Source organism: Zalophus californianus, chromosome 2, assembly GCF_009762305.2.
Source record: "Zalophus californianus isolate mZalCal1 chromosome 2, mZalCal1.pri.v2, whole genome shotgun sequence".
In the NCBI taxonomy this organism is placed as follows: Eukaryota; Metazoa; Chordata; class Mammalia; order Carnivora; family Otariidae; genus Zalophus; species Zalophus californianus.
Window position 1 is genome coordinate 177,119,816 of NC_045596.1, and position 14,318 is coordinate 177,134,133.

Consider the following 14,318-nt stretch of genomic DNA (forward strand, 5'->3'; position numbering starts at 1 on the left):
TCTCCCAAGAACCATCTCCCGGCCAAGCTGGCCCTTGGCAAGGCTCTGCCTCCATCTGTGGAAAAGTGAGTAAAAAAGACATGAGAGTCTGGCTTGAAAACACGCACGAATGACGTGCAGCAGCATTATCACTTTGTCCGGACAACTTTAGCTGTCGCCTTCACCTCCTTCACACCCTGAGCCTCCACCAGCCTTCCAACGCTAGAGTTCTGGCTAGCTCCGACTTCCCACTTCCGGACTTCCGCAGGCCCCGCCTCCTGGTTAGACTCCAGACACATTCACCATTTCCTCTTCCAGGGAACAGCCAAATCTGTGGGTCATGGAGGCACTCCTTGTCTCTACTTCTTATCGTGGCTTAGTTATGTCTTTTCCTATCCTTGGTTTCCTGTGAATGTGTGCCTAAGTATTATCCCACTTGAATCTAGTTTAATGCATCCTGTTTTGCTTCCCCAATTCAAGAATTTACAAGACACCGGGCTCCTGGGTGGCTCAGTGGGTTAAGCGACTGCCTTCGGCTCAGGTCATGATCCTGGAGTCCCGGGATCGAGTCCCACATCGGGCTCCCAGCTCAGCAGGGAGTCTGCTTCTCCCTCTGACCCTCCCCCCTCTCATGTGCTCTCTCTCTCTCTCATTCTCGCTCTCTCGAATAAATAAGATCTTAAAAAAAAAAGAATTTACAAGACACCTCTGAAAGTCCTTTTCACTGGAAAGTCTTAAATAGAAATAAGTACCCATTCATAAGATTAACAATCCTTAGGCACCCCTGCCCCCAAAATTGGCTTTCATATGTCAGTTACATAATCTTACCTGTTTGGAGCAAAGGCATGTTAACTGTTAAGAACCTTCTTTTGTGATGATCTCAGTATCAGGTGTTAATTTCTTAATTTCTCTCCACCTAAATAGATGAAGCAGTAAACCCCATAGCAGATGTAAAATTTGAATTTCTTTATAGAAACTCAACATCTGTAACTTGGTGGTAGGTCTGGGTTTTCTTCTAGAAGGACAAGGAGCTTTAGAAAAGTTCATTGGTGGGGGCGCCTGGGTGGCTCAGTTGGTTAAGCCGCTGCCTTTGGCTCAGGTCATGATCCCAGGGTCCTGGGATCGAGCCCCACATCGGGATCCCTACTCAGCGGGGAGCCTGCTTCTTCCTCTCCCTCTGCTGCTCCCCCTGCTTGTGCTCTCTCTCTCTCTCTCTCTGTCAAATAAATAAGTAAAATCTTAAAAAAATATAGAAAAGTTCATTGGTTCATGCTTTAGGTTCAAAGAGCCCTATGCAAAACTTGACCTTTTAGGTTTCTAGCTAGCAATTCAGTTAAACTCTTGATACTTACTCGTTTTAGGAAACAAATGGGGGAGAGATCATTGATGATGGGAGGGATGCACCACGTTGCTACTATTTTAACTGCTGGAAGGCTTGTGAAATTCAGAGAAACCAGGAACTAGAACTTGGAGTTTGTTGCCATCAGATCAGTTACTATATTTACAGATCAGTCTGCTTCCTCAGCCTTCACTATTCACATTTACTGCTCTCAGCCTCATCTCATTCTTAAACTTCACTCTTAAGATACTAAATTTATTATTTTTTAAAGATTTTATTTATTTGACAGAGAGAGACACAGTGAGAGAGGGAACTCAAGCAGGGGGAGTGGGAGAGGGAGAAGCAGGTTTCGCGCCGAGCAGGGAGCCCGATGTGGGGCTCGATCCCAGGACCTTGGGATCATGCTGAGCCAAAGGCAGACGCTTAACGACTGAGCCACCCAGATGCCCAAGATATTAAATTTAGAAAGGCCGTGTCACCACAACTAACCCGTCTTCCCACTTGTACGGATGAGAAAACTGAAATCTCACAAGGGCAGGGCTTCTGCTATTAGAAAGCCTCTGTCCCCCAAATTCTAAAATTGCAGTGGCCCTCAGCCCTGTGATGAATGGCAGCTCTTTGGGAGGCACCCGTGGTGGTTGGAGAGAGCCATGGCGGGGGCAATTGTTGAGTGAAGAGCAGAGGTGCTGGGTACCTGTGAGTGCACATGCTGGTCGCCGCCTGGACCTCACGCTGATTTAGGCGATCGGCTGCGCCCACCTGCCTGTCGGAGGCGGCGTTGGACAGGCCCAGGCCAGTGGGACCAGAGGGCGGTGGAGTTGTCTTTACCGCGGGTTTTAAGCCCTCCTCAACACACGCCAAACTGAAGAAGCAAGCCTCTCGTCAGCCTTGCCCCCCCCCTCCACCCCAAAAGCCTTGTGGGTAGTTTCCTTGATTCCGACAAAGGTCCTTGTTTTCCTGGGTTCAGCCCTGTGTGATGGAGATTTGCTGGAGGGGGTCATTTAGCTGCGCACAGTGAGGAAGGAGAGGAATGTACGCGGAGGCCATTGGGAAGATTGGATGAGAAATGCATACGAGTTTGGTTTTTTTTCCCGTCCCTGGCCCCTCACACAGGTTTTTATTTGAAGTCGTGATGGTGTCTCTCATTTTGTTCCCTTCACATGGAGAAAACCTCTTCTGTGATGTGTTGGGACCCGGGGCGGGGGGGCACCAGTTGCGTTGGACTGGTCTTTGCCAGCCGTTCACGAAGTTGCTCCTGTGGCCCATTCCCCCCACACCCCGTGTCAGTGCACCTCCACCCCGGGTAGGCCTGTGGCCCTGTACAAGACAAGTTGTGTATAAGGCGAGGAGGCACTTAGGGTACAGAAACAGATTTTAGAGGTAACTTTAACTTAGAAAATTCTGACGGGCCCTGAACAAGTGTTAATACCCATTTTGGGACTACAAAGATACATAGAAACCATCACGCCCTTACCTTCAATCTAGAGGTAAAACAGTTAAGTACATCAAGAAAATGCCACACTTGAACACGGGAGTGATATGTTCCAATATGACCCCTCAAAGCTGATGGGGGAAAGTAGCCATTTAGGGTATGTGGGGGTGATAACATAAGCCTTGGCCAAGCCATGAATGGAATTTAAGCTGAGAGTGGATGGCAAGTAAGGAAGGTCCCGAGGCTTTTAAAGACATGATTGACAGCCCTTCATTTTCAGAAGGTGGGATTGAACGTATGGGGTGGGTATGGGGGCGAGATCCACAACTCTGGGGATGTGATGAGGCCTGGAGATTTGAATTTCTCTGCCCACCGCGCTGTGGGCTGTCTATGCGTTGACAGAATAGGATGTTCCTCATGAGGTAGTCACAAGTCAAATTGTTTATACTTGATTCCGAAAACATTCTATAAAAGGCTGAGTTTGTGCCAGACTTCATTCCCTCCTCAAGAAGCTCTTAGCCTGACAAAGGGTAGAGGGCAAGATTTTCCCAGCCACACTCAAAGACACCGCTAACTTCTTCCTGTCCTTAGCAGCCAGTTCTAGAGCCAAGGAGAAGCAAAATATGCTGCCGGTGCCAGGCCTGCTATGCCATCACTGTTCTCTGGGCCTGGAATGTGCCCCCCTCCCTTCTTTCCATTCTCTCCTCAAGCATCACCTCCTTCCTGACCACCTTTCCTAAAATAACACGCTTTTTTCCTCCAGCCCTTTTCCCTGGTCTATTACTTCGTCATTTTCCTCGTACATAGCTCTCAGGCTGGGCTTGGGTGTATAAGTTCCCCAAAGGCAGAGCTGGAATGGTGGCTTCCCAAGGTGGCCACAAGTGTGCTGACAAAACGACAGGTGTACCCATACCTACTGGTTGGCTGATCTATGCAGTGAAGAGGAGAGGGGTCGAGAAACCTCTCTGGCAGCACCTCCTACCAGCATCTGCAAAGGTTCAACAGCTTGTGTGCTAAGAACGTCACCCCTCCTTAGTGAGGGCATGCTTCTAGATCAGAGCCAGACTGGCCAACAGGCAGAGCAGGAACCCTGTGAATGCCGAGTCTGCTCTACTTTCACACATTCCTCGGTCCCTGCAGGCACAATCTGAGTAATCTTGAGAAGACTTCGCCCATTAATTGGGGACACATACTTTGTATGTGATTGGGATCATTAACGACAGGTTGTGATGGTGCAAGGGGGCAGGGCTGTTTCCCATCAGTGTCTTCCCTGTGGGGAAGTTGTCTGGCTAGTCGGTATTCAGTTTAGGGTAAGTCCATGCCCACAAGAGAGGCTCCGGAGGCTCCCGCCTGGTCCAGCGTCTTGCATGTCAAAGTCATTGTGTCTCTGTGCCGCTGGGACACAGAATGACCTGTGTGCCCAAAACAGATCCCAGCCTGACACAGGAGTGCCTTGCCATGCTGTCTTGACTATTTTTATAGCAAAAACCAGGTTGCATTTTTTAAGGGAGTTTTGGTTTCATTTCTGTTGCTAGGGCAAAAACAGAGCTCTATTCTTGACAACAATTCCTTAATCAGCAGAGGCGGAGTGTTCTGAATATAAGCCCCCAAGAGGATAATTGGGCAGGGAGGAAAAGTAAAAACACACAAAACACTAGTTTTGTTTTTACCCAGGCCTCCCTGAGAAATATTTGGAAGTATCATGCAGACAAAATTCAGTAGATTCAGTACTTGCTAGGAACTCAAGTCTCTGTTTGTTATTGGCTAGGTCCTGACTTCCCAGACGCTTATCCCTGCCTTTGGAGGTGTTAACTGAGAAACCAGGGTTGCCTTTTCTCCATCTGGCTCTGTTCCCTGGAGCAAGTGCCCTAGCTCATCCAGGCGGCAAGCTCTCAAAGGTCTGATTCTCTGCCGCCAGTTGGGGTCGCAATTTGAGCGAGGCACGTCCCAAGGAAAGTCTCGCAGCCCCAAGTGGGGGCCAGGAACCATCAGCTCTGGCTCCCTCCTGGGAGTGGGCTAGGAAATCAGTTTCAGGCCTCACTGTAGACCTACTCAATGAGAATTTGCATTTGAAAGAGATCACCGGGTGATACGCCTGCACTTTAGGGTTTGGTTGGAAAAAGGTAGAAACAGGTGATTCCCGTGTAAAAATAATAGTGTATCGGTACTATTCCTTCCACTGCTAATGAGTAGTGTGTGCTCTTTAGTCAGTTCTGCTATGACTCTCTGTTATCAGTGCTTACTGAACTGAACGTTCCTACCTCTGCATCGGCTGCCAATGGTAGGTTTTAAAGATGAAATTCAACTCAGTGAAAGGTGTGCATAAATCAACCAACCCCTTGAAATTAGAGCGGGCCCTGCCTGAGATTTAGTCCCCTTCGTGGAACACAGGGCTGCCTACCTGTGATTTTAGGCTCCACTGTTTACAAGAGGAAAAGATTTCCAGTCTCACTTCATGTTGGAAACTGGTGCTTCTAGTTTTTTCAACAATAGACTTGGCTTTGCCCAGAAACAGCACGGACTTGAAAATAAAGCAATCAGGGATTTGAGTGGGGCCCGTTGGCTCCTTTTAGTAATCTTATGCTAAAGAGGGGCAAAGATCTGAGTGCCAGATTTCAGGAACAGTGCCAAAGCAGCCAGGGAATTGTTAGTAATGATGAGTAAACTCCCAAAGTTTGTATTGGAGACAAAAAAGCTTTTGTGTGTGTACTGAAACTCTTGTGTTCAGCTTTTGTTTATAAATAAGAGATATATGCCCATGTTCTTTAACCTAATGTGATTAACAGGTTCCATTCTGTACCAAATATTTAATTTATGGTCCTCTATGTCCCGTGTGAGGTAGCCAAGGAAAAGAGCAGTATAGAGTTTAGTTTGTTCAATCCCACCTGGCTTCTAGGACAGAAACGCCAGTGACCTCAATTTTCACACCAAAAATTAGTAATAAAGATAAATCCTGTGTATACTTGAAGAAATGTAAATAAGAGTTAATCAAGTTATTCCATAAAAGCCACAGAAGCTGCTGGTGTTTGCATGGCTCTACGTTTATTTTAAGAGCTTCAATCAAACATAGCCAGTATATTGGTCTCTTGAGAGCCTGCAGGAGAATAAATTATACAACGGAAAAAACATTATATTTATGTAAGGTTCACTGGCATTTCCGGATACTGTTTCAAGGTGTTAACATGGTTCCTGAGCCTCTATTTGCTGATTTTGACTTTTCGTCCCATGTCAACACGATGCAAAGGCACCCTTTCTAGATCTCTTTCAGCTTCGAGTATGAAAAGCCCGTCACTCCGTAAGAGGATCCTCATCCCTCTGGGGAGGAAAACTAAATTCTACAGACAGAAAACCAAACCCAACCTGACCTAATCGTCCAAGAAGTCTCGCTTAGCCACAAGAAAGGAAGATCACCCTCCAAACCAGTTACAGGAACGCGTCCCGGGTTCGGACTCCGAGTCAGGTTATTTCCAGCCGCAAGGTAACAGGCAAGTTCAAGGCTGGACACGGTGGGGCAGGTCCTTGGTCAGCGCATCACCGGCCCAGAGCAGGCCTGGGGGGCGGGGGTGGAGGGCGCCGTCTACAGGTCCGAGTCGCAGGGCAGCGAGGCGTGGCAGGGCTCGGTGCTGCCCAGGGAGTCGCCGGCGGAGTGGGCGTCCTCCCCGCGGAGCACGTCTAGCTGGTTGGTGAAGGCGCCGGGCTGCGGCCGCGGCATGGGGAAGCCGGCCTTGGGCTTGCGGGCGGCGCCGAGCTCGGCGGGCCGCGGCCGGTGCTGGCCGTCGCTGTAGTACTTGATGGCGGGCGGGAGCGCGGGCTCGGGCCAGTCGACGTGCACCGTGCTGATGCTGCTGCGGCGCGGGCTGCCGGGGGGCTCCTTGCGGCGGCGGCGGCAGCGCCCCTCGCACCAGGGCGCGAAGCTGAGCGCCAGCGAGAAGCCGCCCAGCAGCAGCAAGCAGCTGCCCAGGTAGCCCAGCACCAGGCTGTAGCTGACGTGCACCGTGACCGGGCTGGCGTCGGCGGGCAGGACGGTGCGGTCGGCCAAGAAGTGGTTGTACCAGGAGACCGGCACGAGGCTGAGGAGGCCGGCGGCGAAGAGCACCACGCCCGAGAAGCCGGCCAGCGCGAATCGCGGCTCCTCCTGCCAGCAGCGCACGCCGAGCGACGCCAGCAGCAGCCCCAGGGCCGTGGTGGCCAGCGACGTGACCATGAGTGCCCGCGCCACGCGCACGGGCTCGGCCTCGAAGTAGCCCCACAGGTCCGGCTGGTTGCAGTGGCGCTCGTGGCTGCTCTGCTCGCGGCACATGTCCCACAGGCCCTGGTACAGCTCCACGTCCACCGGCTGGTTGAGGAAGCCCTTCACCAGCCGCCAGCCGGGCGCCAGCGTGGCCGTCAGGTTGAGCAGCAGCCCGCAGGGCGCGAGCACCATGCCCAGCGTCATCACCACCGGCGTCCGCATCCCGGGGTCCGCACTCCGCGCCCCACCGCGCACCTGCCGCCTTAGCCCAAGTCGGCGCGGGACCGTCCCCACTCCGCCGCGCGTCGCCCGCCGCTCCGGCCTCCCGCCCGGCCCGCCGTCCGCAATCGAAACCAGCTCGCGGGCGGGTCTGACCGAAACCGCCCGCCAAGGCGCGAGCGCCCGGACACGGCCGGCCGCGGCCCAGCCCGCCCGGGTGGGAAGGGCGGGGGTGGGGGTGGGGATGCGAGCGGAGAGGCGGCGGGGAAGCTCGCGCGCGCGGCGGGCTCCGGGCGACCTCCACAGCGCGCCGCGCCGCCCGGGCTCTCCGGGACCGAGCAAAGGTCGCCCCGCCCTGCTCCTCGCGCAGCTCCGCGGCCCCGGCCGGCCCTGGGCGGGGACCGGGTGGGGGGAGGTGGGGGGGAGAGGGAAGAGGCGGCGCCGCCGGGACAGCCGCACCTGGCTCGGTGGCCAAGCAACTGCCTTGCTTCGCGGCGGATCTGAGTTTTGAGTGTCTTCCGTCCCCGCCCGTCGGCCCGGCGCAGGCAGCCTCTCCCCGCTCCACTCCCAGCGGGTCCGACGTCCGCTCCGAGTTTTGCGCGGTTGACTTTGGGCCACCCGCGGCCGAGTGGGCGGTGCCAGCGCTGCTCTCTGCGCCGCTGGGGATGCGCCTGGCGGGTGTGCGCCCGGGGTCCCTGTCGAGTAGCGCGTCCCGGGATGCTGCGCTTAGGTTGCTTCATGAACCTTGTTCAGCGTGCTTAGTGAAAGCTCCGTACTCCACTCCCAGTTCGACTCGAAGGGAGTGTTTTTCTGGGATGAGGCGTTCCAGAGGATTTATTTTTATTATTATTATTATTATTAGCCCCATGGAAAATTTTGAAGAGGCCAAAAAAGGGAAGGGTGTTACTGGGTGTCCTGTGTGGCACACTTTTCATTTGTATCTAACCATATAGGGTCCTGTGTCCGGTCATCGCCTTTGAGCTACTTTATACCTCCGTAAATTGTAGAAAGCCTATAGTACGGCCAGTGACTTTTGTTCATAGGAATGCAGATGAGGGGCGCCTGGGTGGCTCAGTGGGGTTGGGCCTCTGACTCTTGATTCCCCTGCGGTGGTGATCTGCAGATGTGGGATCAAGCCCAGCCTGGGGCTCTGCACTCAGTGGGGTGTCTGCTGGGGACTTACTCTCTCCCTCTCCCTCTGCCCCTACCCCTTACATCCTCCCCCCTTTCTCTCTAAAATAAATAAATAAATCTTAAAAAAAATAACAAAGAAACGCAAATGGGCTTGAGTCAGTAGAACCTAAATGATGATTGCTCAATGGATACTGACCAATTTGACATTGATTTGTAAATTCTTTAGCTGTTTACCTGCAAATGTGTTCTTTGCATTCTTCTTTGAACTGGTTGTAACATCATACCTCTTCCCTTATTAATAATGAGTTAAATACAATCTTTGACACATGTTCATTTTATATTTGAGAGTCATGATCTTACATTTTTCTAAAAATTATTCTTAATATTTTTCTCATTTTCCCATATTTCTTACAATGGAAGTGTGTTACCTTTATAATTGGTTAAACTGAAAACTATTTCTAAAAATCAAAGTTGTGTTGATTTGAAATAAAACATTCTAGAATGGATAATAACCAGGTATAGGAATCACTACCCTTGTCTTTAAAAACATTTTTTTTTTAAATTGTGGTAAAATACACACGGCATGGAATTTACTGTCTTAACCATTTTTAAGTCTACAGCCCATTGGCATTAAGCATATTCATACTGTTGTGCTACCATCACCATCTCTCGAACTTTTATATCTTCCCAAACTGGAACTCTACCCATTGACCAATAACTCCCCATTCCACCACCACTCCTCATGCTTCCAGACCCTGGCAACTACCATCCCACTTTCTGTCTCTGTGAATTTGAGTCCGGGAGATACTTCATATAAGTGAAATCATACAGTATTTATGAGGCTGATTTCACTTAGATAATGTCCTCAAGTTTCATCCATGTTGTAGCATGTGTCAGAATGTCTTCCTTTGTTTATCCATTCATCCTTTGATGCACACTCTGCTCCCACCTTCTGAGTTGCTGTATGGGTGATTAGGTGACATTTCAGAGCCTTGAATCAAAAAGTCACCCTCCAGAAGTCGAAACTACAGGCTTCAGCCATCTTTGTCTCCAATCAGTACCAGGGACTTTGATAATGAACACAATACCTGTTACTAATGCTCTTTCACTGGCAAAGTCATTCCTGTCTGAGATTTGTGGATTGGCTAGAAATACCAGCAAGGCATTCTTGGCCCTCCAGGAACAGGGTGCTAGAATCTAGACACCCAATATCTGCAAGAATACTGCCCCCGCCTTGATTTATAAATCACCCTGTGATTAGAGGCTGCCTCAGAGAAGCCTATCTCTCTTGACCCCGGCCCGAAGGTTAGCTAATCCTGCTGCTAGAATATTGCTTCCAGTCAATTTTCCTGAGAGATGCTCTTGGAGCACCTCAATGGACAGAGAGAACTGAGATTTCATCTAATTTATGGAACAGATCCAAAGACTGTTTTTGCACCTGCTTGCTAATACGTTGTTGATGAATGTGTTCTGAAATTTGATCTAAGACGCTCTGAGACTGAGTATTGGAAGTTACTGACCTATATATATTTTTAATGAGGTATAAATGACATACAGTGCAGTGCACACATTAACTTTTCTAAGTTTTGATATATACATAACACCTGCGAACCGATCACCATAATCAAGATGGTAAACACATCCATTACCTACAGAAGTTTCTTTTCTGCCCTTGCTAATTCTCCCTCTTCTCTCTCCCTGCCTATGCCCAGGGTCCCCAGGCAACCACTATCCCCAGGCAACCATTGATCTGCTTTCTGTCAGTATAGATTGGTTTGCACTTTCTAGAATTTTGTATGAGTGCAGTCAGACAACAATATAGATGGCATACAAGAGACTATCAGCATGTCTCCTCGGGTCCAGCAGCCCCCTAATTTGTCTGAACTCGAGATCAGCTGGGGCTACCACTTAGGGAAAACACAGATTCCCACCGAATGGGATTCCCCGGGGCAGTGTGAGGGTTTGCAAGCCCCCAGGGGATTCTTAGGTTTAGGGAAGTATGGGACACAAAGCCAGTGTAGCCAAAAACAATTGAAATCCCCTTCAGTTCTGAGAGGACATTTTTGCTTTTGAATGCATTTCACAGCTTATCTCTAATTTACTGTTGTTTAGAAGAGCAGAGAGACTTTGTAAAGACTTTACGGGATCTGAATCCTTTTTCCGTGTGGAGTCCTGCGTGGAATGAATGAAGCCCAGGCAGTGTGACCTGGGAGGAGCATGGGAATCTGCTCTGTTCTGCCTCCTAAATCTGTCTCCTGCCCTTGCACATCCCCTTCTTCCCTTTTGCCTCTACCTCAACCCATGACATTCTACCATCTTCCCCTTCAACAGGCTTTTAAATGGTTTCCTACACCCACGCTTTCTCTCTCTCCCTTTCTCTTAGCCACCCAGGCCCTCAGAACTGACACTGTAAAACTGAAACTGAATCTTGTGCCTACATTAACCACCGCCTTTAAAAAAAATTTTTGAGAGAGAGAGCACTGTGCGGCGGGGGGGGAGGGGGGAGGGGGGCGGGGTAGAGGGAGAGAGAGAGACTCTTAAGCAGGCTCCACGCCCAGTGTGGATCCTGACTTGGGACTGGATCTCAAGACCCTGAGATCATTACCTGAGCTGAAATCAAGAGACTGAAGCTTAAGCGAGCCACCCAGGCGCTCTTACATTAACCCCTTTTAAGGCCACCTACATCCCAGCCCGAACTACCCGCTCCTGCCCACCTCCCCTCCCCCCACCTCTTTTTCCACACCATTACCCCCAAAACCTGGATGTTTTTTCTCATTTTTTCCCCAAAGCGTTGTGCTCCTTTTTGTCCTTAGATCTTTGCATATGCTGTTTCTTTTCCTGGAGTCCTGACTGCCCTTTCCGGACCCCAAGGCACCCTTCAGATCTTTGCTTTAAATACTATTTTCTCGGGGAGGGCTTCTCAATCTCCTGGGTTGAGTTAACTTTTCCTGCTGTGTCCTGCCGTCCACTCTCTTCTACTATAGCACCTGCCACAATTTCTCGTTACTTGAACCACCTGGTTGTCTGGCTAGGTTGTAAATTCTTTGAGGGCAGGGGTAATGTTTGTCTTGTTCTGCTCTGCCCTGAAATCCATCTTAGGGCCTGGCCACAGTAGCCACTCAACAACCCAATTGTATCTCCTTCTGCCCTGCATTCTTCCCCATAGTATCCGCAGACTTCTCTTACAGATGACTGCCTGGCCAAAACAGGTTGTTACTGCATCTCACTAAACAAATTTGCTTGTTTGTTGTATGAGCACTTTAGTGTTCATCAGCATAGAAAACAATGAAAAATAGGCTAGCTCCAGATATTTCTGACAAAGAAGGGTAGCCCTGTGGGGGTAACTTTCTATGGTAGTAAGAGAAAGAAAAGATTGCAGTAAGTGTAGCATCTGATTGTAGACCTGCATCACTCTCTCTCTCTGTTCCATGGGCTTCCAGGTTCATCGTAAGGCTGAGTGAGAAACAAAGCACGAATCATAGTGCGGCAGGAATGAATTATTGCTAAGATTAGTACCTGTCAGTGTAAGCTGATCCCCAGGCCCTGTAATAGCTTTCTTTTCTGAAGACAGGTCCTATTGTGAGACAAGAATCTATTTACAATGCCCTAGGTTTCCAGATGAAGAGTGAGCTCCCAGCCACTAATTCTAAAGGGACTAAGGCTAGGTCCCGTTAGCCTTCACAGGCTGGGTCACAGATAACACCTAGCACACAATTCCAATTTTCTGCAGTGACTTTATCTTGGAAGTCACACGACAAACTTTGGCAGGCCCCAGGGGGCCCAGCTCATCAGTGTGCTCCTTTGAGGTGTCCTCAGAGTTGCTCTGCAAGGTCCTTACATTTTACTCTCCACAGACAAAGGCCCTAAACACTGTCGTTAGTCTGTCAGTGGCAAATTCAGAAGGTTATAGGATAAAAAATAAATTATAAAAAGTTAAACTATAATCATTATTTTGTTTTTCATTCTCTATTTTAAAACAGCATTCAAACCGCTAGAATTGAACAAAGTCCCTTCAATATAGCATTAGCTTTCCTTGTTGGCAAATAGCCCAACAGCTCTTTTGCTAGTCTTTGTGCCTCATATTATAAAAAACTAATAATAACTTTTGATATCTCATTTAAAGGAGAACCCAGTCAGCTCAGTATCACATCACCCTAATTTATTTTCTTTATGGAACTTATCACTACCAAAATTTTGTTTTGTTAATTATGTATTGACCTATTTATAGTCTGTTTCTCCCACAGCTTTGTTAAGTTCCAAACACTAGGGACCTTGCTGGTCTTGTTTGTGGCTGTATTTCGGCACCTAGAAGAGTACCTAGCTCATAATGAGTACTCAGTCGTTGCAATATGTAAATATGTACTAAGCTGATGAAAGAAGTTTTGTAAAATGTCCACGCAATAACACATAAGGAAGTTATAGCATACAGAAGATTTAATTATTTATTTTAGAGGGGGGAGGGGCAGAGGGAGAGAAAGAGAGTCTCCCCCTGCGCACAGAGCCAGACGCAGGGCTAGATCCTACCACCCAGAGATTATGACCTGAGCCAAAATCAAGAGTCAGTTAACCAACTGAGCCACCCGGGCACCCCACAGCATACATCTTAAAAAAAAAAAAAAAATCTATGAATTTGACTACTCTGTGCAACTTATATACGTGGAATTATAAACTATTTGTCTTTTCATGACTGACTTAGCATAATGTCCTTAGCGTAATGTGCTCAGGGTTCATCCACATTGTAGCATTTTTCAGAATTTTCTTTCTTTTTAAAGCTGACTAATATTTCATTGTATGTGTATACCACATTTTCTTATCTGGTCATCTGTCGATGGGCACTGGGTTGTTTCCACCTTTTGGCTTTTGTGAAGAATGTTTCTATGATGGCATATTGCTTCTAATTGATTCCATTTCATTCTGCATGGTGATTACCTATCCAAAGCAAGAACCTATTTGCCATCCCTTGCATACATATCAGAAGGTATCATGCCACTTAAAAAAAAAAAAAAAAAAAGCTTGCTTAAGTTTTATCTTCTAAAGACTTCAAACCCAGGCCCCTGGGTGGCTCAGTTGGTTAAGTGTGACTCAGGTCATGGTCCCAGGGTCCTGGGATCGAGCCCTGCATTGGGCTCCCTGCTCAGGGGAGAGCCTGCTTCTTTCCTCTGTCTCTCCCCCCGGCTCATTCTCTCTCTCAAATAAAGACATAAAAGCTTTAAAAAAAAAAATAAAGGCTTCAAACCCTTCTTGCCTTAGCATCAGGCTGCTACTGGGCAAAAATGAGGCTGCACGGTGTGGGTAGGGAAAGGCAGCCCCTGCTGCCTTACAGAGCCTGCTTCTCTCCAACACTGTCCATCCCTGTCCACCGCAGAGCAAAAATATTTGCCAGGCCATGGACGAGGTTCCTGTAGGCCTTTGAGATAGTTTTCGGTTTAAGGATGGAATTTTTTTATTTACAAGTCTTTGTGTGGGTGTGCGTGCGTGCGCTTGTGTGTGCCAAAAATTTATACTCCATGGTAACCGTGGCAAACTGCTAAATGGAAAAACCAAGTACACTAATGATCGTGATGCTTTCCAAAGTAATGCAAAGATTCGATGCCATTCCAATAAAATGTCATGCTAGGATCAAATAGGTAATTTCAAAGTTCATTTGCAAAAATAAATGAGTGAAATACACTAAGAAATTTCTGGAGACAGCAGAAGTGGAAAGGGCATGCACACTCTGGCTGTTAAATGTGCTACGAAGCTGTAATTAATAATTCAACGGTGTGAAATTAGCACTAGAATAGGAAGGTGGATTAATAAAATATAGTCAAGGCCAAAAAGTAGACCCCAGTTATGTACAAACTTATAAATATGATAAAGTAGGATTTCGGCTTGTAGAGAAAGGCATGAAAATTCAGGAGTGTTGTGGCAACTGCTGAGCTCTGGGGGAAGAAAAAATGTAAGTCTCCGTATCACAGAATATGTAGAAAAACAAAGGGAAAAAT

The 14,318-nt window shown here is 48.5% G+C and overlaps 1 protein-coding gene across 1 annotated transcript; it reads right to left on the bottom strand.

Moving 5' to 3' along the window:
* Positions 1-5,776: 5,776 nt before the first annotated feature.
* On the bottom strand, positions 5,777-7,203 carry CLDN23 (claudin 23). The gene has a single exon (XM_027599072.1). The coding sequence runs from the start codon at positions 7,201-7,203 to the stop codon at positions 6,328-6,330; it is 876 nt and encodes a 291-aa protein (XP_027454873.1). The 3' UTR covers positions 5,777-6,327.
* Positions 7,204-14,318: the final 7,115 nt, after the last annotated feature.

Excerpts from the sequence above, each read along its gene's own strand:
- CLDN23 (XM_027599072.1), bottom strand. The coding sequence starts at position 7,203 with ATGCGGACGCCGGTGGTGATGACGCTGGGCATGGTGCTCGCGCCCTGC.